Source organism: Oxyura jamaicensis, chromosome 10 (genome assembly GCF_011077185.1).
Source record: "Oxyura jamaicensis isolate SHBP4307 breed ruddy duck chromosome 10, BPBGC_Ojam_1.0, whole genome shotgun sequence".
NCBI classification, from domain to species: Eukaryota; Metazoa; Chordata; class Aves; order Anseriformes; family Anatidae; genus Oxyura; species Oxyura jamaicensis.
In genome coordinates this window covers 8,919,130-8,941,820 of record NC_048902.1, presented here as the reverse complement: position 1 = coordinate 8,941,820, position 22,691 = coordinate 8,919,130, and the positions used below count along the sequence as shown (strand labels likewise).

The window sequence follows — 22,691 nt, the reverse complement described above, 5'->3', positions numbered from 1 at the left end:
CAGGGGGTGCTGTGCTGCCCGGGGAAGCTTTAGGCAGCCTGGGGTGCTCGGGTCGAAGCCATCGGCCATGCCTGACTCTCTTTTAAAAATGTTTCCACTCTTGTATTTTTCCCTTTTCTCCCCTTCCGTTTTTTCATCCCCACACGGTTCATTTTATTTTTTTCCACCTCTTCCTCCTCCTTTGCGTGAGCTATTTTCAAATGCCAGGAAGGGCGAGATCCGGGGAGAGGAGGAGTAGCTGAAAGAAAAAAAATAAAAAGGGTGGTAAAATTATTTCACACATCTACAGGGGGAAAAAAAGGTGTGGGTGTGGGGAAAGAGAGAAGCTCCAAATCCCACAAGACAAAAAGCAACTTCATTCATTTCCTGACGTGGCTTGTCGTGTTTCCGGCAGCAGGTAGGAAGGTTGGGCTGTTTGTACAGCCCCCAGTGACTTCTCCTGGGGCTGGGTGAACAAATCTGCTCGGGATGGGCTTCCCGAGCCCACGCCGATGCCAAGTGGGGAGAAGGGAAGGGGCAGCTGCTGGAGAACGTGGCTCTGGCCAGCAAGGCCTGGGCTGCAGGAAGAGATGTTGCAAACATCCCTGGCTTTACACGGGTGCTGCTTTTGCTCAGTGCCACGACCACGGTGTGCTTGATGATGCCTCGTGTTTAATAAATGGGATTAAGAGCAGCAACAGTAGCGCTGGCTGAAAACGAGGAGTTCCAGGTAGCGGTAAACTCGTTAGATGGCAATATCTCCTGCTACTCGCTTGTTTTTTCATTTACCCGAGAAAACTGGAAGTAACCATGTCGTCTGGATGCGAAACAATCTGAAAATTGGATTTGTTTGGTTAGCTGGCCGCTCTGAAAGGTCTGAGAGGAGATGCGCTGGGGAGCAGCACTTGAGAAGGGTGAAAACCAACACCAAGGGCAGCTCTCCCGAGCTGGGGTGCTGTCGGGACACCGAGGAGACAGGATCCTGCCCTCCTCGCGCCTCGTGCCGCTGGTGTGGGGGAGCACCGGAGCAGAGCAGAGCCTGGAGGAGCTGGCAGGGTCCTGGGCAGGACCCGTGGTCACGGTCACCCTCCTTGTGCCCCAGCCCTGGTGCCCGCCCGAGGCCGAGCCTCCCTGGCATTTGACACCTTGGGGAGGGTGACATTTGCTTGGCGGCATTTACACATCCGAAAGCTGGCATTTCACCCCGAGAGGAGGCTGGTATTTAGGAACCGGGGCACTGGCATTTCACTCATTGTTACCAGCCAGTGATTCAGACAAGGTCACGTAGCCAGAAAGGTCAGGCAGGGCTCTGCTTTTCTGTGCTGCGAGGGAAAAACAAAGCGAAGCCACGCACCAGAACTGCTGATTGCCATTTTTCTTGCCTTAAGAGTGAAGGCTTTCAAAGTCTTGCATGGGTGTCGCCCGTAAGGTCCGCCCTTTTATCATTTTTCTTGGAATTCCCCTCCCACCTCTCAATACTGCAGCATCTCCCTTTCGGACCATCCTTCTTGTCCCACCTCGGTTCTGGGCAGGCTCCAGCAGCGCAGCACCATCCTCTCCCTTGAGGCTGAGCCGAATCCCGTACGAACCTTGATGTGCCTCAAGGAGGCCACAAGGACGTCTGTTCTGCCCAGACAGCTGGCTTTGTCCCCAGAGGCAGCACGTGGCGGTGCTTTCACACTGGGCAAGACCCCACCGTGGCCACAGGGCTCTCGTTGGGCCGGGGCAATACGGACACTGCCGGGGCCCTGGGAGCGTTACTAAAATCGATAAGAAGCTGTTAAATTGCGCCTGCACCTTGCAGGGAGCAGCGCAGGGAGCGCTGGCTGCGGAGATGTATCTGCTGCCACTCGGCGTGCTGAGGCACATTCATTAAGTATCTTTAAGATGGATACACCCCCCAGTTCACCTCCTGCGAAAGCCTGCGAATTTATTTCCTCCTGAACCACGCCATCAATCACCGCTGACAGCCCCGCCACGGCGCAGCCGCTGGGCAGCCGGCACGGTGCGGGCTGGCCCCGCTCCCCCTCGCTGGGGGACCTCAAGTCCCCGGGAACAGCACCCCCAGCACCCCCGGGGTGCCAGGACTGCTCTGCCCCCCGGCACTGCATCCTGCAAGGGTTCCTCGCCCCGCAAACAGCCTCGTTTGCTTGTTGCTGCTCCAGGAGCCCCAGCACCCTCTCCCAAGGTCTTTGTAGGAAATACTTGCCGTACACCGCCGGTTTCACCTTGCTTTTATCGGAACAGCCAGACTGGAGCAGGATGAATCCAGCGATCCTGGAGGGATGCTGCTCCCTGTCCGTGCTGCTTTGCATTCCCTCCCTGCTCCACCTGCGATGCTTTGGGATGGGAAAATGGCAGGGTGGCCCCGCTCAGCATGGAAACAGCCCCAGGATCACCCCATGGCCAGGCAGGAGCAGGGCCCCGGGAGCTCAGCATCTCCTGGTCTTATTGCAACCTCTGCGCACAAGAGGTGTGCGCGGGTCGGGTTTGAGACGGGATCTCCTCGCCAGGCTCTGCCTGTGGGACCGATGGCCAGGACCGATGTCGCCTGGGCTGGCTCATGGCTGGGGCACTTTCTGTGGAAAACCACAGATTTTTGATTCTGGCTGGGACAAAGCACCCTGCTCCCTGCCGGCTCCAAGGCACCCTTCGCAGGGGTGCGCATCACGTACATTTAGTGGCTTTTCCTTCTTCTGGTCATTTCTTCTGATGTTTTTAATTTTTTTCCTCATATCAGCCCGGAACCTGCAGATGATCCCCTAAGAGCAGAATAAAGACTCGTCAACCTTTCTCACACGTTCGTTAAGATGAAAATAACTTCCTGAACCCCTTACAATGCTTTATTTTCTGCCGCTTCTGCTACGCCTGGGTGTTATTTGACTGACTAAGGAATCTCGAAGCTAAGAAAAAAAAAGATAAAGTAGTCTGGTAATAATGACAATGATAAAACCTGTCCCTGACTGGCGATAAGGGTCTTAGGAGTCACCCACCGGTGCCGCCTGGACTGGGGCTTTTGTTCCCTGTCTCCCGACTGCCGTGCTGGGCACGGGTCGCTGCGAAATGGGACGTTTTCCCGGAGAAGAAAGGCATTGTGTGCCCTGTGATATGGAAATGAGCGGGGAGGTAAGGGCAGGGAGAGAGGATTTCTGATGGTAATGAGGCTTTCTTTCCCTGCACCAGGCCTGCCTTTCAAAGCAGGAAGAGGTTTCAAGGTGTTGCAGTCTTTCCCTGGGATTGTTTCTTCTCCTTTTTTAACCCCGTCTTCCCCCTGTGATATCTGAAGGCAGAGATTTCCTCCTGTTCCAGTCGTTGACACTCTAAAAACCACCTTATTTTCGAGTCCGAGCGTGTCTGGGTTGCGCCCGCAGCCGCCCTCCCCAGCTGGACATTTATCTGCTGCCTCGAGGAGCGCTGCGCTATCCGAAAGCCCTTCCTCATGCCGGAGGCTGCGCGGGTTTGATGAAAAGGGCTGGCCACAAATTTCCTCTGCCGACACTTCCTGATGGAAAGCCGAAGTTTGGGCAGAGCTCAATTTGTCAGATAAAATATGGGCTTTCTGCTGCAGAGGTGGACCCTCTCCCCTGCACAGCCCGTTTCAAATGAGAGCCCATGGCCCCGGTTCCTGGGAGAACACGGCGGGCAGAGGCCTCTTGGCATCCTTCTGGGTGAAAAATGGGCACCAGGTGAACAGGAGCCGCTTCTTGGGCAGCTTTGTGTGCGCTCCGAATTCCCCTGCGGGGGGAATCAGCAGTGCTAAAAGGGTGCTGTGAAGCTAAAAGATGGGGTACATAAAGGGGAAGCTTCTGTAGGGTGGAAAATGCAGTGACCCCTGGTTTTTATTCCAGAGCTCCCTTCTCAGCCGAAGCCCTCGAGTCGGCTGGTGGCTGCTTCCCCCTGCCATTGCTGCTCGGCTGCTTTCTCTCATCCCTCCTAACGCTACGAGAAGCGACAGTAAATCCATGGCGTATGCACGGAACCGTGCGGGGCGCTTAAACGCTCATTTGCATCCAGATGTGTGGGTAGCTTTGGGGTATCTCCGGCAGTGTGGGGTTGCGCTGTACATCACTGCGTAGAAGCTGATGTTTGGAGCCAGGCATCCACCCACGAGGGCAAGCCAGCGTTTGGCTGGGGCTGAGCCTGCGTGGGGGCATGGGGCGGCCCTGTAAGGGCAGCTTTTACCCCCTAAAGCCACCTCCCTGCTCCATTTTGGTCTTCTGTGCTTGTAGAACAACCCCGTGTCTCCTCTGCTTCGGGCTGGAGGAGCTGGAGGCAGCTCTCCACGGCATTCACTGGGCAGGAGCAGGGTCTGGGTGTAGGCTGTGCCCTTGCTCACATGGCAGGGAGGACGCTGGCCCCCAAGGGAGTTTATCTGGGGGACCTCCTTGTGCAGGAGGTCTACAGGGCAGGAACCAGGGCAGGTTTTCCCTCTGTCCATCTCATCCTGCAGTCCTGGGGCTTACCATGTGCTCCAGCTTCCCTCTCTGCAAGCCATTGCTTCAGCCAAAGCTGAGCTTTTATTCCTGTGCTGTTATTAACTCTCTAGCCTGGAGATAAAGGCTCTTCTCCTATTGCCTGAAGAGTGCTCGAAGCAGTGGTGCCGTGACTGCTCAAGTCCTTCACCATTTCTGTCGCGTCCCCAGATGCATCCACTCCAACCCCTGGGCAGCCCAGCCGGCTGCGCTGCACGCAGAGCCAGCAGAAAACATCCCCTAAGGGGCTGTGCGTGCCGCATGGCCAGCAGTACTCCCCTGCTGCTGGGCACGAGGTCAGGAGCAGCCCCCAGGAGCCTCTTTGGGTCCCAGCTGGGGCCGTGGCCATCAAGAGCCACCGGCTCCTGCAGAGGCTGAATCTGGGCTCCACCAGCTCCAGGCTGGTAGTGCTGAGGGCGATGCGGTGCTGTCCCCACGCACCCTGCCCGGGGAGGACAGCGCGGGGACTGCTCTCCCTGCTGAGGGTCCCCTGGGGACGTGGTGTGGCTGGCACCTGCCCCGGCTCGGTCCAGGTGCCTCTGCAGGAGCATTTCTCCGCTGGCTTCGCCTCGCACAGGCCTGGCGAGATGAAATGGACTTTGCAGTCCGAAATCCCTTAATCTCCAGCATACTTAACTGTATTAGCCAGATTACAGGAGTCATACACACAGTAATTGCACTCAGAGGAGGACATGCTCGGAATTTCGTGCGGGGAGAAAATGTGTTATACTTCCTCCCGTCTCCCTCCCATCTCCCCAGAAGGACACGGAAGCCGTGACAGGGATGTGTTAAGCACGCAAAGAGCTGTCACATCTGAAAAACACAACAGCAGCCTCGCAAGAGCTGCTCAGGATGAGACCTGATGTGTGCTGAGCGAGGAAGGAAGACTTTGCTCATTTCCCTCTTCCGAAGGAGCAGGGTGATGCCAGGCAGCGTCCCCGAGCAGGGACCAAGGCTGTCCCTCGGCGACGTGACCAACGGGTCCCAGCTCGCCCCCTCCTTCTCCTGCTGTAGGATCGGGTGAGCACAACCTGTTGCTGGCCGTGGCTGATTTCAAACAACTCCCCCAAAGAGCTGGTGACGTCAGGAGCCCGTCTGTCATCTTTACGGCTGGCTGCTGGAGTGCAGCGTGCCGCCACTGCTCTGTTTGCAGAGCCGGTAACTGATTGCAGCCCGTGCGTTATTGTCTGAGGAATACTTATGCAAACGAACACAATGGCTTAATAGGGAACACCTGGAGAAATCTCCAAAGAAAGCGCTGTAAATTCCCCTTCCCTCGTATTTATGGGAAGATTTTTCATGGATATTTATAGTTGTTGTGACTCCTTTGCATGGATTTGCATAGCGCGGTACCCGGGCTGGTGAGGCACTGGAGAGGGGAGCGCTAAGCGCTGGACCAGGGTGGGTGCCAGCAGTGCATCGCTCTGTTTTGGGATGTGCCCACACCCCACTGCAGCTATTGGCACGGAGAGTAGTAAGAAAGAGACAGGAGCAGCCGGCAGGAGCACAACACGGCTCCTTGGTGTGGGTGCGCAGCCTTGGCTGGCGTGGGAAAGGGCAGCAGGCTCGCAGCAGATGCAAAGCCTGGGCACGAGAACTAATTTATGGATTAAAAGCGAGTAAAAGTTCCCTCCCTGCACACCCTGCTTCCTCTGCTCGAGTCTTCTGGGATGCTGGTGCCCTGCGTGACCGGGAGCCTCCGTGCTCCTCGGTGGGGACCCCCAGGCCATGTCCCCCAGGACGGTGTCCCCATGGAGGCTGCTGACCCTGTGCAAGGTGGAGGGAGGGAGGAGGTGGCCACCTGGCCCACCCCAAGAGCCCTTTGTGAGCCCACATGGCTCAGGGGGCAGGGGGAAGGCTCCGTCTTCTTGCTCCGAGGCTCGGGCACCTGGCAGTGACCCAGCACAGTGGCTGAGAGCCAAGCCAGGAGGGCTCAGACCGAGTGAACCTGGTGATGCCTGGGGCTCTCCTGAGGCCAGCAGCCCCCTGCCCGCTCTACGTGCTGCCAGGGGTGGCTGGGAGGCAGGACCCCTTCCCACAGGGTTGGTGCGATGCCAGCCCTCCCGCGTCCCACTTCTAAGATGCCTGCTGCTGTCGGCAGCCAGCCCGCTGAAGCACGTCTCTCTCTCTGCTCCCTTCCAGGTTCCGTGCCTAGCCAGCAGGTCCTCGCAGGATTTCGGCTCCGGTAAGTGCCATAGCGTTTCCCCCTCGCTGCGGGCGTGCCTGGTGCTGGAGCATCCTCCGTGTGCTGGCGGGGCGAGGGAGGGGACCCCTCCTGCTGCGGGGAGCTTTCCCAAAGCAGAGCGGGGAGGTTGGCTGTGATGTCGGGTTATATTCCCCATCACCCAGGCTCTGGAGAGGTCGCCCCATCGCACCTCCGCTGCTGCTGCTCCGTGCGGCACACACAGCTCCCTGCTGCTGCTCCCAGGGGAGAAGGAGCCCAGGACGCGGCCCCTGGCGCGTTTTGGCCCAGCACACATAGAGGCGTGCATGCTGGTGCAGTTATTTCTGTGCCGTGTGAAAGCTGGCTGGGAAACATTCATTGCTGCCTTTCTGTAATCTGCAGAGGGAAAGTGTGTGGGCATCTCTGATCCTTCTGGGTAAACTTTGACGGATGAGAACTTTGCGTTTCGGTGGAGTAATTGACATGATGATTTAAATAAAAGCAGGGATGCCTCTGCCACCACCGCACCGAGGTGCTCGGGGGTGGCTCTGGGAGCTCTGCAAAGAGCAGAGGGTGAAGCAGCAGGTGGGAGAGGAGCAAAACCTCCCCGGGGACTGGTGGAGGAGCAGGGTTTGGATGTGGCTTGATCAGATCACTTTGGAAGAAACGTGAAAGTCAGAGGTCGCAGTCCTGGCCTCAGGGTGCCGGGCCAGGCAGTGCCATCACTGCAACCTTTCCGCAGCGGGCTCGCTGCAGCGCCCTGGTCGCTTTCTGCTTCACGGCAGGGTGCTCGCGGGGTGCATCAGGCCTGGCCGAGCCCCCGTTCCAGCCATGGAGCTCAGTAAACAAAGGCAAAAATCCTTCAGTTCCTTTATTTTTTTTAAAAAAATTATGTTCTTAATGCTGCTACCATCTCTGAAAACTGCGTCTTCAAGAAAAAAGTGCAGTTCTCAGGCTGAAACACCCCACGTGCAGGGGGTGCCAGGGCCGCAGGGATGCGCGGGTCGGGATGCCTTTGAAGGCGCAGATGGGATGTTGTTGGGGCCGGGCTTTGGGAACACGGCCTCACGGGGTCCGGGCCGTGCTCGGGGTTGTGCGGCAGGGTGGCAGGAGCACGGTGCTAGCCCAAGTGTGTGCGTGTGTCCCAGCGTCCCCGCGGACTGGGAATTGTGGTCGGCACGCGGCAGCATGACACCCCCCTTTGCCGTCTTCCTTGAGCTGGTCCCTAAATCCCCTCTGTGTGTGATGTTCTCGCGCTTCCCAAGTCACTCCGGGTTTTCTAAATGTAATTCAACCCAGCAGATCAGGCACCGTTTCTGTGCTGAGAGAAATTAGCAGGGCTGTCCCCAAAGCAGCAGGGCCGTCGCGTATTGCATCATCTGCCCGGCTGGCCTCTCGGCACGTTTTCTTTAAGAACTACATAGAGCGAAAAACACATCTTCTGTGCTCGGCGCTGCCCGTAGGGCCGATAATTGTGTCCCACCACATGCACTGCCACCGGCCTGAGGCTTTGTCACCGCTGTTGGTGGCCCATGTGGCCTGGCCACACTCCTGCCGCGTCGCTTCCATGGCTGCTGCCTCTGTAGGCTGAGTCAAGATGCTCGGGCATGGAAGAAATTGCTTTCCTTTCCGAAACGATGTCCCTGCTGCGTTGATTCCCGGTTCCCCAGGCTGCTCTCCATGCGGGAGCAGTGCAACCCGAGTGCCGTGCCTGCTGTGACCTCCTGCCTTTCTCCTCTGTTGTGCAACCACCTGCAATCCTGGTGTCCAGGGGTAACGCTCAGTGTCTCCGTTCCCTGAGCAAAAACCGGAGCCAGAAGCCCCGGAGCCAGGGGACAGTTTGCTGTCCTGTGTTGGCACGCTGGTCCTCGGGAGAGCCGTGCTGCACCGTGCCAGCAGCACAGCCGCCTTGGGCACCGCTCCTACACGTGCAGCAACTCCCATCCGCAGGCACACCGTGTCAGAGCGATTCCCCGTGTCAGCAGAGTGATGTCAGGGAGCTCACACGCAGCCCTGCCTTCCCGGCGGTTCCTCCCAGAGCGTGAGCGGAGCCGTGCCACCACGTGGCTGCTCGTGGGGTGGCGATGCTGGACGCAGGAGCACGTGCCTCTCCCAGGAGCTGAGGGGTAGGAAAAAAAGAGGATGGGGTGGAAAACAGCCTCAAGGAGAGAGTAGCAAGGGGAGAAGAGGGCTGCACGGCAGCAGAGGCAGTGTTGCCTCTCTCAAGCACGGTAATCAGCTCGCAGCTGCTGCTCCCCAATCCTCTTACTGTCCTCCCGCCACACGGCCGCCTGTGTTAGCGGAGATAAAAGCTCCCAGCCCACGCGGGGCTCTCCTTCCCCGGCGTGCTTAATCGCAGCCGAACGTGGCAAACTCCTCCCGGCGCTGCCCCAAGTGCAGCTCCTCGCTGCCTTTTGCCTTTGTCCCCCTGTGCTCGCCGCTCGCCCCCGCCGGCTGCGTGGTCATCACGTGCCTGTGATAAACGAGCTTCATCTGCACTGCAAATTAATCACGTTGGCACGCTGGCAGGGGACGAGGCAGCTGCGTGAAATGCCCGGCTCTCCGGCTAATTTATCACGGTGGCCAGGCGCAGAACTGCTCTGCAGCTTCCCCCCGCGCGGTGCCAGGCAGAGCCCCCTGGTGCGGGCGCCGGCAGGAGGTCTCCTCCCCCTTCCCCCAGCTCTGCCGCTGCTTTTCCGCTGGAGGAGCCTGGCAGGAGGCTGCTCGCATGCAGAAGGCGAAGGGCTGAGGCTCGCAGCGACACACCTCCCCTCTCTGCTGGAGGCAGAGCCAAAAGCAGGGCTGACAAAAGCTCTGCCTCGCTCCCTGCGCCCCGTGCTGGGCGCAGGGGTGGGCACAGCCACCCGCCGGTGCTGCCCGTTGGCTCCGGTTTGCTGCAGGTGGCGTTCTGCCGAAGCAGCTCGTGCCCACGGGGCTGCCTGGTGTCCCCAGCAGAAGCAACAGGGCGCCGGGGAGGGAAAGAAACGTGAAGAAATGATCCCAGGGTTTCCAAAATCACAGTGGGTGCTTGTGGCTGCTGGAAGCGGGAGGTGCCTGGCTGGCTGACGTCTCCTCTTTGCTTAATTACTGCAGCGCTGCTCATCAAAAGCAGCTTGCAGGGGCTGTGTGCCTGCAGCGGGCGTGCAACGTGCTGCTGCGAACGTGGGGGACCAGGGCTGGGCTGCTGCTCCGTGTCCCCATGTGCCAGCTCCCGGTCCGAGCTGTCTGGGAGCAGGTATGGTGCTCGCTCCTGGTGCTGTGCAGGGGGACGCGTGGCTCTTGGAGATCCAGATCATCCTTTCCAAAATCCCTTTCCAAACTCCATCCCTTTTTCCAAAATCCCCAAAGCCGTTGCCGGCTGCTCCCCACCATTTCAGGACAGGTTTGGGGCAGAAGCTGTCCCCTTCGCCTGCCACCGGGGACCGCTCGTGCCACCTCCCTTGCTAGGGCAGTGTGGCTCTAGGACCTCTAGGACCCCTCATCCTTAGGACAGGCAGGGGTTCCTTAAATGTACGCGCTGCTGCTCGTCCTGTGGCAATTAATTACAGACTGCAGACAAGGCTTAGCACCGGAGTGCTCGTTAACTAATTGGACATCTTCCAGCCAGCCCCACCGTCCCTCTGTGGTGGGGACGTTGCACGCTGGCTGCTTGCTCTCCCGCTGCCCTGTCCCCCCGTGGTCCGTGGCAGCACCTCAGGGGAGGTGCCAGTACGGCCGGGAGCTTGCTTTGGGGTGCCAGATGATGGCGAGCAAGAAAAGCACCTTGCAGGAGCTATGGTGATGAGGGAGTCCTTCAGCCGGGTTCAGTGCCGCTCGTGGAAGGGGCTGGGAGCCTGCTCTGCCCGCCAGTCACTGGGTTTCACAATGTCTCTTTTTGCAGAGGCTGTCAGATGTGGTTTTTTTTTTTGCCTCGTGGCCCTGCAGAAATGCACAGAAACAACAGGGCGTTGTGATCTGAGGCTCTGCATTGCCCATGTTTTCCTGTCAGGGGGAGAACTGGTCCCATGTTTTCAGAGGCAAGAGGCTTTTATCAATACAAATTGAGCTGCTGGTGCTCCCAGCAGCTCGCCCAGACAAAACAATGAAAAATCTTTAGACCTTTTCCTTGAGCTTAACTCGGAAGGATGTGGGCTCCCCTGTGCCCACAGTAAGGTGCCTTTCAGAAAACACAGCGTCCTGGGGAGGGAGGAGGGTCGCTCGGGGCTTCCTGCCTCCCACTGCCTGCCGCAGCCCCCGGGGGTCTCTGGCAAACAGGCACCTGTGGCCGTGAGCATCTCTGTCGCAGCACCGTCCCCAGACCTCGCTGCCTGCCACTTGCCCGTCCCCTTGCCCTTCGCTTTCCCTCCTCCATCACCCGCGTGCTCTGGGGCAGGTTTGGGCCATGCCCGTGGCCGTGTCCCAAAGCTCCCCGGGGAGGCAGATGAGCACGGCTGAGCGCAGCGCAGCTGCTGATTTTCCCAGCCCCTCTGGGGCTGGAGGAGCTCTGCTGACACGTCCCCGGGGCACACTGCCCTGATGCCCATCCTTATCCTCAGTCCCCGGGGACTGTCGGGTGCGGTGAGGCCGTCAGGCAGGGCAGAGGAGGAATTAAGGCTCCCAGACAGCCCAGAGCAAGATTCTGCTGCCAGGGAAGGTGCTCCCAGAGGTGCCACCGCTCAGCCCGGTGCCATCTGAGCTGGTGCTGGCGTCGGTGCTGCTCAGCCCTGGCAAGGTTTCCGGCTTCATCAGGCTTCCTTCTGCTATTAATAATCTTCTAAAGTCAGCGCTAAAGCCAAGGTACTTACTGCTCGCTCTGCCCATCCCTTCCTCCAGAACTTGCTGATGGAAACGTGTGCACAAAAGCAAAGCTCATCTGTTTGGTGCCGTTGTGGGGTCCGGTGGCTCAGGACCCTGTGCACATCAGCTGGGCTGCTGACCCCAAAATCCAGCATGGGCAAAGATGCTCACTGCTGCAGGGGCAAGGACAGGCACCCCTGGAGGGTATCAGCTCCTCACCCCGCAGCCTTTTAGCTCTTGGCCTTCGGGCACGAGAGGTCCTGCTCCCCAGCAGTTCATGCACGATGCCTCTTTGTGGCCCCATACATCAGCAGTAGGGCAGCGTGGTGGCCAGCTCAGGGATGTGACAGTGGGTCTGCCACCTCCTAACTTGTCACCTGCCTTCTCCTGGGCGCAAATATAACCGTGCCACAAACTGCATCACACTTAGCTGCCTGTTTTCCCTGAGCAATCAGTCAGGTATCCTAACAACATCAGCAGCACGGGGCTGGGCGAGCTTGGGTGCAGGGCAAGGCAGGACAGACGGACAGGAGGAGGGGCAGCTTCACCAGCATCACACTCAGGAGCTTCTGTGGTCCCTGCTCCCCCGAGCTCTACCTTGGGGTAGCACCATCTCTCCACTTCCTGTTTCCCTCTGCCTTTGCACCTTCAGCCAGGGCTGGAAGTGCCGGGCTGCCCGGAGCCGGTCCTGGCGTGCTCCAGGGAGCTGGAACAGCCTGATAGGGCTCTGCGGAGCCTGAGTGCCAGGCCCTGTAATTAAACACCCAGCTGTTGAGATCTTTTATGTGGATTCAAATTGAAACTTGGCAGGCTCCTGGCTAGCAGGGAGCTGGATTCAGTGACCAAGGAGATCTATTGTGCTCTTACAGCAACAGCCATTGTGCCCTGGCCAGGATGGCAGCAATCTGAGCTGGCCAGAAACGCTTTCATGGGTGAGCTGCTGAGCGAGGAGCAGGGCTGTGCTGGTACCCTCTGTGCCACGAGGCTGGGGCTCCTTGGAGGTAATGTCTGTGGAGACAAGAAAGTGTCCCGAGAGCCCTCAGCGAGGCAAAAGGGGACACAAGCTGGAGGCAGGGAACAAGCAGAGGAGGGAAATCTTCCAGGCAGAGCCAAGCTGGAGCAGCAGCCGCCTTTCCCAGGAGATGGCTGCTCCTCTGAACCGAGGCCCTGCGCTCGAGGTTTGTCTATCACCATCCATAACGCGCCCAGACGTAAATGTCGCCTCCAAAATTTATGGCCGAGATGCCTCGCCAGTCTCCTCTTTAAGGTTATAATAAAAATTAAACCCCCTTTTTCCCCAAGGGGGATCTGCAGGTTGTAAAAAGCCGCGGCCCCGTGTGTCATGGAGCAGTACGTGTGTCCGTGCACGTGGAGGGCGTGCGGGACCGACAGGCAGGGCAGCACAAAAGGCACGGCTCACGTGGCTGTTCAATCAGAGGAAAACCATGGTTTTTATATGTATATTTTTATATCGTAATTTCCTGGCCGCATAAAAAAAAAAGCAGACAGTTACACAAGCTCGGAGCAGCGTTTCCAGCAAAAAACCCAGCACGTGGCTTCTTTATGCAACCCGAGCTGCAGTGCATAAACTGCACCCTCACCTCCCCTCCAGCCGCCTGGACAGGTAATTACGGTGGTTAAAGCAGGGGAGGAGGGAGCCTTCCTGCACGCTGCCTGCCTCCCGTCACCTGCTGGCACCGCTCCTTTCTCCCTGCACCCTGCAAAGGGGGCTCGGCATGAGCTGGCATGGGGACAGTGTCTCCTGCCCGGCTGTCCCCAAAGGCAGGGCTCGTTTCTGCTCCATATCCCCATCTCTGCCCGTGCCCTAGAGCATCCAGCTCCATCAGAGCTCGCCGGGGAGCCGTGCCGTGCCTCCTCCTCCCGTTTGGGCAGAGCTATCTGAATTCTGGTGGGAACCGTGACTTCAGAGCCCCGTGGCGTGAGCACCATCCTGTTGGAGCGGTGCTGGGGTCAGGCAAGGGATCGGCTTGGCTCTGGCGGGGCGGTGAGCAGGGCTGGGAGCTTGCCCGGCTGCTCGCACCGCCTGGCTGGACAGGGAGCCGAGCCTGGGGACACTCATCAGCCCTGGCAGTGGAGCTAATGCGATTAAGGGCTTTTCTCACCCTCCGCTCAGTGCTCATTAACATTTCCCTTTTAAGGCGTTTATGAGCATCGCTGTTCAGCTGGCCACAGCTTTGGCTTCCGATAAGACACCCGTGTGGGCCGGCTTCCCGAAGCACAGGGCTGCTTTCTGGCCACAGTCGGGGCGGCAGAGGGAGGGGATAGGGCAGAAGAGCCGCCGAGCCGCGTTGTGTAATGCCTCCAACCCAGACGTTCCCGGGAAGGAGCCCTATTTATACCAGCGAGCGGGCGCTGGGGGTGAGGGCGGCGAGGCTGCGTGCCTGGTAGCCCGTGAACGCAGACCTACAAACAGCTCCTCGGCGCAGTCACAGCCCCGGCCTCTGCACAGGCAGGGAAAGGAGCCAATTTTGGAAACCTCCTTCCCAGCTCTCGCGATCCAGGGCCGGGAGAGGTATTTTTATTTGGTCTTGCAAGTAGGTCTTGAGACGTCTCTAAGTGGGTGCTTCGCAGCCTGCATGCAAATAAAACCCGCGCGTGCGCCGTGCAAAATCGTCACAGCACCAAGCCCCAGGCTCCGCGCCGCTCTCCCTGCCCCTTGCCCTCCTCCCGTTCCATGTCCTGTCCCAGCTCCAGCCCTCCCGGCCAGGAGGCTGGCAGCAGACCATGGGGAGAGGCACGTGCCACGTGGACATGGTTTGCTAAAGATGCTTCTGGATTCTTTTCTGGTGGCTCTCCACATGCAGATGTGTTCTTTTCATCCCAGGGGAAAAGCAAGCAATAAAAAATGAAAAGCATGGTTTTTAAGCAGACCATTTCAAGAGAATCATCCAAGTGCCACCTGTGGGTTGTGTCCCACTGCCTGGCCATGCTCCCTCGTGTGCTGATGGGGTGCTCGGAGGCACCTCCAGCCCAGGGACATGGGGTTTGTGGCCCTGTGAGCACACAGAGGGATCGGAGCCAAACTTCGTCGTCTTTTTCAGCCACCTGCAATGTTCCGGTGTGTGCTGAACCACAGCAGAGAAAGGTGTTTGATTTTTTCTTTCTGAATATTTTAATTCTTCCAAGAAAAACACGTATTTCCCATGGAAATTGCATTTCCCACGTGGAAGCAGGTTGTTAGGTGCCTAGCAGCGCTACAGAGGGGCTGTCACCGGCAGATGGGCTGATTTCAGCGTCCTGGAAGAGGCACCCTCTGATCCAGCCTGGCCCTGGGACTGGGGCTTTGAAGGTTTTCCCTCCTCACTCTCCAGAGCCCCGCAGAACCCCAGCTCCCGCCGCAGCCTGGCTCAGCCGAGACGAGGAAACCTCTCAGCTCTTATCTGCCTGCCTATTTTCACAAAACCGCCAGGAGTTTAATATCTTTGAGATTTCCAGCTGTCAGTCACCTTCTGTGGAGTTTGACTGCTGAGTTGGAGGGTGATTAGGGGAGACAGACAACACGCGGAGCACGTGATTGCATAAACCGTGTTTTCCTAAGGAAACCATGGCCAGAAGGGAAGAAAAAAGCACTAAAAATCCCTCTTTTGTGGGTTTTTGCCTCACTCTACCTGCAGGTAGCTATTGCCCACCCCGTGACCGTGTCCCCAGGGCCACAGGGGGTGCTCGGCGTGGTGACTGGCTCCATTATGACACTGGTTTGGCACCAAAGACATGGCACAAACACCTCCAGGGGCACCAACTCTCAGGGCAGACCCATCACATCGGAGCTGTCCTCCCTAAATAAAGGAGGTTTTAACAAAAAGCACCAATTGTTAACAGTATTACACCACACATCAAGGCGAGATGTTAGCAAAAGAGTGGAACAGCAGCGGAAATAGCTGCTAGGACACCGACGTGAGTTCAGTAGGTGTCTGTGCGTGACGTTGGCTGGCTGATGAGGGTGTAAGCCAGAGTCCTGCCCGGGCTGCACCAGGGGCTTTCCCCATGACAAAAGTGACAGCGGAGGAATGGGACCCCGACGGGGGATGGCACCAGCGGGGTTTGCCCCAGGGCACGTACCCCAGTGCCAACGGGGCCATGCTGGAGGCAGGGATGAGGGGTGCAGGAGGTAGGGGACCGACCCCGCTGGCTCCCCGTGTGCCATCCCACAGCCCGAAGCCATCCCCACTTGACCTACGGTGGGGGAACGCGTGCGGACGGGGCGGTTCGGCAAGGCAAAGCGGCTCGTTTTGGTTAATGGTGACCGAGTGTGACAGCACGCGTCTTCAGCTTGAAAAGTGTCTGCGAGGTGCGGGCTGCCTCCCTCAAATGGGATAATTATGTTAATTAAAACGCTTTCTTTATAGCGATTCTGATTAATAAAAACAGCTCCAGTGCTGTCTTTAAACATGCTAACCTTCTGGCGTGCAGGAAAAGCGCCTTTTCCCCGCGATTTAAGATGGGGAAAGCAGACGAGAGCGGGACAGCCTGCCGCTTCCCACGCGGGGAGAGGGAGGAAGAGCACGAGGGAGGAAGGAGCCGCGCGCCCCGCTCGGGGGAACAGACGGCGAGCGGCCGGGCAGCGGCACGCCCGCGTGGGAGCTGTGGCTGGGAGGCGGCGAGGCTGCCGGGGAGTGAAAACCCCGCTTGGTTCTCTAATTGCTGTTTATTTCCTCCGCAAAGCATTGGGATAATTAACGAGCTCCCAATTAAGAGAAGTTGCATGGAGGGGAAAAACAGGCACTAGCGCCAAGAGGGCTGGGGTAGCGGCGGCACGGGGTGCCGGCCCTCGTGCTGGTGGGACAGCCCCCGGGGACACTGTGGTTCCTCAGGTCCTCGCAGAACCGACCTTGACCAAGGCGGTGGCGTGCTTCGAGAGGGTTCAGAGGTGGCGTGCCCGTCGGCATTCGGCTGGTTGATGTTCCGTGCCTTGGTTTGCTGGCTCATGATGGGTTTTATCGCTGTGTTTTGGCTCAGACTCTCTGCCCGTGCCCTGATGGGGGTTTCCGCGCACCGCTCGTTGCTCGTGGTGGGGAGAGGATCGCCACCCATTCATCCCCAGCTGCCAGTCCTCAGCCAGCTGCTGAGTCCCACCTTGGTGAAGAGGTTTTGCATCCTCCCCTCCTTCCCTTTTCCTCCTTCCACATCTTTCCCCGGGTGTGCTGTCCCGGCTGACAGACGGTGCCTTATGCTGGGCCACATGCTGGATGAGAAGCAGTTCCCAGCTCCTGCTTACACCCCCAGGCCCAGCACGGGGCTGTTGCACATGGGCAGGGGTTTCCATCGGGTCCTTTACCTCTCTGCAAGCTGGGGGAGAGGCTGGGAGCTGCAGCAGCTGATCCCAACTGGGCTGGAGCCTTCCCATCCTGCAGCTCCTCTCCCTGGGCTGGGATTGGGATGGTGCCATCCTGCTGCTGCCCAGGCAGAGGGCCAGAGGGGCGCGGGGGACTTTGTAAAACTGAGGGCTTGTCCATCCCATGAAATACAGCGCGTGGCATGCTGCCCTTGCCGTGTGCTAGGGGTGACGGCGCTGGTTTGGCATCCAGCCGTGCCCCTGACGTAGAGCTGGGCACCCGGGTGACTTCACTGAGATCGCCCGAGCCTCTGGGGAGCTCAGGGAGCGGTGCACGGCCCCGGGCCGCAGTCATCCACCCCGCGACACACTCGCTGCTGGGAAGCCGTGCAGTGCGACCTGCATGCCGCAGCCCCCAGCCCTGGTGGCTGCTGCTGGCACCGCCTCGCTGCAGGCACAGTGCCAAACCCCCGGTGTGAAACCTCCCACAAATAAATAACACGTCCCGAGCATCCGGCCAGCCTCGGCACGCTGCGAGGGGCTGGCAGCCCGCTTACAGCTTGTCTTGGGTTCCCTGCTTGTCTCCTGCTGTCCCCCCTTCTGTCCCTTCTGTCCCCCCAGCCCTGCTCCACCCCTCGCGCCGTGCTTCAAATCCTTTGGGAAAGAAAAGAAGGGGAGAAGGGGGAGCCCTGGGTGTGACCCCACAGCTTTTGGGGTGTCCTTGCACGGGGTGAGTGGCTCCCACCTGCCCTCTCTGCCCCCACACGTCTGCACCCCGCGGCCGCTTCCGTGCCCCGCAGGCTCGGCTCCGCTCCGCTCCTCACCGCCCCGTTTACCTCTGCTATATTTACATGTCTATTTTATGATTTCAATTTTTAATGCTTCTGCTCTTTGAAGATGCTTAATGCTTTGGAGTGGAACATTTTCTTCTGAGTTCTGAGTGCCAATTGAGGACAGACCAATAAATCAACTAATAACTGGAACCTCATTTTCTGCTCCCATGGCTGTGAGTTAACCCTCCTCGTGCTGCTCAGGCTCTCCCAGTGCTTCCCCATCTCCCCGGGCAGGATTTGGCTCCTGCTGGCCTTGGGATGCCACATCCCAGCCCTTCTGGGATAACGTCTGGAGGAACTCCTCTTCCCCGCTGCTTGCACAGGTGCTCCCGATCCCGGCAACTTGTGGCAGCTCTGGAGGAATCCTCCCCGCCTTTGCCTTGCTCAGCCTGGAGCACCCAGAGCTGGATGTGGTTTTTGGCAAGCCCGGAGCACCCGGGGCAGGGGAACGGGACCGCTGGGCCATGAGGGCGATGTCTCAGGCTGCCCATCCCCGTCTCCTCTTCCAGCCTTGCGCTCCCTCGCGCTCCAGTTGCCCGCGCCGTATTTATCCAAAGTCACAGCGGGGCGACACGGTCGCCGTTTCCAGAGCCGTGCACAAATGCTCAATAACCCCCAGCAAGGCTGCTCTGCCCGTCCAGCGGCACAGACAGGAGCTGGAGACCTCCGGGTGCTGCTGGGGGACCGGGCACCCCAGGGACATCACCGCTGTCCCCTGTGGCTGGGAGGGCTTTGGTCTCCAGAGCCGCAACCCCACCAGGCAGCACCTTGGATGCTTTGGAAATGGAGGCCGAGGGTACCGGGGCTACAATTTTCCATCGGAAAATACATTTTTTTATCAGCTTGCATTATCAGAACCAGCACATAGCCGTGGAGCGAGCATTCAGCTGGGAGAGCGCTGAGGCAAATCATTTTGACTTCCGTCTGTTGACAGTGTCCAGGAAATTCAAATGTATCTCTTTGATTCGACATGTTTTGACTTTTATGTTTTAATTTAATATCCAGGTTATATTTAACATGTTTTTATGGTTCAGTGTTTGAGAAATGAAATACTTTTTCCCTTACTGCAGCAAAATGCCTAAATGTTTCCCAGTGAGGGCTTGGTTTTTTTCCTGAGCCCTGTTCTGCAGATGATTCTGATTCATTTCGCTCAGTGCAAAACAAAACTTTTAATTTCGGAGTCTCGCCCGGGCCGGATATTGCATTTTGTGCCAAATTTGAGGCCTTTCCTGCAAAGAGGCACCTGAGCCCCGGAGCAGGCCCCGAGGGGGCTGGGGAGCTGTGAGCATCCTGAGATAACGCCGGGGAAGATTTATGGCTTTGAGGTGGCCGCCTCTCCGGGGTGGAGATGTCCTTGGGGGACTCTCCTGGGTGCTGGTGTTTGCCCCTTGCTGGTACGGCCGTGGCAGCTGGCGATTCGGGTGGAGGTTACCTTCTGTCTTCTTTTCCTGGATGCAGAGAGAATGACCAACCTCTTCCCTCAGTCTTCGCTGAGAGGTGACCGAGCAGGGGCAGTCCCCTCGATGCTGGGGCCTGGGGGCTGTGAGCGGAGCAGCGCGGAGCTGCAGGCAGAGCCGCCCGGCTGCCCATCGCTCAGGGCATCGCTGGCACATGCGCGCGAGCACGTCGGTGTTGTGTGTGCGTATGGGGATAAAGACACTTCTCAGGTCTTCATTTTTCCCTAAATAACAAGCGACAGCTTGTGTGCCGCTAGGATTGTGGTGCTGCCTGGCAGTCCTGCACACCACGGCTTCGTTTGGAAGACGCCGTCAGCAGACAGCCAAGTGCATTTGCAGGGAGTCAGCCCCAGCACGTCCCAGCCTCCGCCTCTGGCGGGGAAGACAAACCATCTCCCTGACACCGGCTTTCAGCGCCAATGACCCAAGCCCTGCTAGCACCAGCCTCACAAGTCCATGTCCCACGACATCTAGGGACTGCAGTTAAAGCCTCTCATTGCCCTAAATCTCCACGACACAAAGTCAAAGTTGCCCAGGCCCAGGATTTCGGGAGGGCACAGGCACATGGCAGCGCTGGTGCGGGATGCCCACGATGATGGCAGGAACCTCTCCGTTTGTCCCTGCGCTCGGGGGCTGTGTGGCCGTGGCAGGGCCCCTGCTGGAGGCACCGCTCGAAATGCGGCACCGCCAGCGCCCCCCGCCATACGCCTCCGAGCATGAGCCGCTTGCCTTCTCCTTGCCAAAGACTTATTGTTCCTGCTCTGAACTTCTGCACAGCGAGATTTGCCAAGGCTCCAACATGAATCATTAATTAATTCCTGGAGGGTGGCAATTTTATTTTGTTGGGTTTTGCTTCGGTAATTAAAAACAGGGAGAGGGAGGCACTGGAGGTGCAGGAGAGCAGGGGTGCGTTCGGGGCTGCCTCATCCCGTCAGGATGGTGCCACGGGCACCCTGCTTGCACCCTGTGGCACGGTGGGGTCTTCTCTGGCATCTTGGGTGCCTGAGGTGCTTTTTTCTGTGGGCTTTGCTTGATGCAGGAACCCTCAAGTTGAGCGATAGTGGGGAATTTCTTGGCTTCCTTTCCAAATGTCGCTCCCTCGGGTTGTCCTGGCTCTGCTGGTAGAGGCAGAAAGCTCAGCAGGGCACCAAGGAAAGGCTTGGGAAGGAAAAGGCAAGTAAAAAGGACAGAAAAGTCTCATTAAAAGAGAAAAATACTTTTCCAGTTACTGGGGCAGCCTCAGGATGTCAGGGAGCCAAGGAGGGAAGTGAGGTCTTGCTTGGAGGCTTAAAACCCAGCGGCCACTTGCTCTGGCCCCAGACCATCCTGACGGCTCTTCTCCGGACCCTCCCCAGTCCTGCAGTGCCTTGCGGGGCTGGGAAGCCCAGTTCAGGACCTGGCTCTCCCGGCACAGCCTCACGGTGCTGCAGAGCAGGATTGTCCCGGAGGGAGGGCAGCGGGAGCAAGCCCTGGCCCCGCACCCCAGAGCCCAGGGACAGCAGGAACGGGCTGCATTTGCCATAGCGCTCAGCCCTGAGCCTCGGGGAGCTCTTGCCATTTCCACTCTCTTGCTGGTTTAATAACTTGTTCCTTATTGACATTTTTCTTCCGAACACAGGGAAAATGCCAGCTCGGTAATTGCAGTACATGTTAAGCAAGGCATGGTACTGTCTCCTTCAGATCATCGCCTTCCCCTGTTCCCGACCTTGTAAGGCCCAGTGGGAACAAGTGGTGCTCTGGCGGAGGGTGGGAGATACCAGAGCCATCCCTGTGGGGGTGCCCAGGGCTCAGGGGTGCCACCACTGGACGTGGTGGGACACGGGGACCTCCTCCGAGGTGACCCCAGGGCTGGGAATAAGGCCAGGTCTAATCAGCCCGCTAACAGCCAGAGCCAGTGCCTCCAGGAACACTCCCACCTGCAGACACCTTGTGGTTTCTAATGCCATCAGAAATCCCTCTTGCTCTCATGTTTACCAGCATGCGATCACAACCCCTTGATGTCTGCATAACAGCCTTCCATCTCCCGGTTCCCCACGAAGAACGACAGAGCTATCACAGTCTGGAGAGAAGCAAACAGAAGCTAAAGCCCACTGGGATCTGAGGAAAAATCCGAGTCCTACAGGATGTAAATCAAAACCAGAAAGGCTCTTCCCTCCCCCAAGAAAGCGTCCGATAAACAGATAAAGGAGGAAATTTAGAATTTTGCAAAGCCACCTTGCCCACCTTTTCTCACGCAACAAACCAGGAAATGTTTGCTGCGTGAGCCGAGCAGAAGCTGTAACGTTGTAAAATGGGAGTGCTGGGGAGCCATCTGCTTACTGACTGGAGCCTGGAGCACGGGCTTTCTGCTACGGCACGTTCCAGAGACGTGTGAGCGTGCGTGCGTGCCAGGGACACCTCCTGAATCCAGGCCGACCGCGTGGCTCCCGCGTCCTTCGTTCGTGCCTGGCCGCGGCGGCACGTGTGCAAGCAGGCAGGTGGGGCAAAATCCCGCTTAGCAAAAGCGGCGTGGTGCTCTGGCAGCCTCTGCCGGCCCGCGTGCACCTGCAGCCTCCCCGTGTTCCCTTGGCTTTCTTCTGTCCTCCCGGTGCGTTTCTCCTCCTGCCTTCACCTTGCAAGCCTTTGAACGCGGCCGGCGCTCGCTGCGCTTTGATGGTGCACGGGAAAACCGCGGTGGCTCTCCTCCCCTCGCCCCCGGCGAGTCGCAGCCCTGCTTTTCAAAGCAGGGAGGCATCAAAGCAAAGGAGCAGCCCCCTCATTGGGAACCCTGCACCCGAAGGCAGCCCCGAGCCCCCCTGTGGGCCACGAGCAGGGACCTGGCCCCGCACGTACCCGTGCCTGCCGGCGCCGCGGCCCCGCTGCACAGGAACCTGTTTGCAAGCCTGCGAGGCGCTGAGGTGGGTCTGTAGCGCTGCATGCCTTTGTTTGGATGGCAGGAGTGGTGAAATAACACCCATGGGACAGAAATGATACCAAAATTATGATATTGCCCTTTGGAGTTATTTCACAGTCGATGTAGCTTTCCTGTCCTCTCGGTGATATTTTACCCAGCCGTTGCTCAAAGGATCACTGTCTTATATTAATCCATTTCTGTTGATGCACCGAATAAAATGCTCTATTCCCCCTAGCACTCCTGCTGTCCGTTTGGTTTCCAAGCAGCGAGCTGCCACTGCTCATGGGCAGCAGCGTTTGCCTGCTGCTGTGAGTTATGATCTACCTTGCAGAACAGGAGCGGGGCACGGGCTCCCTCGCTCCTGCGCAAGCTGCTGCTGTATTATTGATAACCCAGAGCCGAGCGATTATTACGTGTATAAATTCATTTTAATTCCTTCTGATTGCTACTGTGATTACATTACGTGCCAGGTTGTACTTTCCCTGGCACTGATCAGCTGCTCCAAGCCACGGCAGGGTTGACTACCAGGGATGGGCTTAATGAGCCTGCTAAATGAGACAGGTCTGGTTTTTCCAGGCAGGGCTTTGGCCCAGACCCACCCAGAGGGATTCAGGTGCGTGCAATTGCTTGATTTCAGCCGTGGTGGCTGCTTGCTTGCGCAGGTCGGTGCGTTGTGACTGTCTTAAAGCCACGGCCCTGCGTCTTCACCCAGCGAGGGGCAGCCCCTGGCCCCAGCAGCAGCAGCGGGACACCAGCTGCGTCGCTCCAGTCTTGTTTCCTTCTTAGCTCACAGTTTGCAGCCTTGTATTTAGGCCTTTTTAAAA

General features: G+C 58.3%; 1 protein-coding gene across 5 annotated transcripts in view; it reads left to right on the top strand.

Annotated features, from left to right (window-relative positions):
* LINGO1 (leucine rich repeat and Ig domain containing 1) overlaps positions 1-22,691 on the top strand; it is a 125,416-nt gene that overhangs the window by 36,436 nt on the left and 66,289 nt on the right. For all 5 annotated transcript variants that reach the window (XM_035336215.1, XM_035336216.1, XM_035336217.1 and 2 more), the window contains one exon: positions 6,594-6,636. Coding sequence is in view for 1 of the 5 variants with exons in the window: in XM_035336211.1 (XP_035192102.1) it covers positions 6,594-6,636 (43 nt within the window). In the remaining 4 variants the exon portion in view is untranslated. The remainder of the gene's footprint in view (positions 1-6,593; positions 6,637-22,691) is intronic.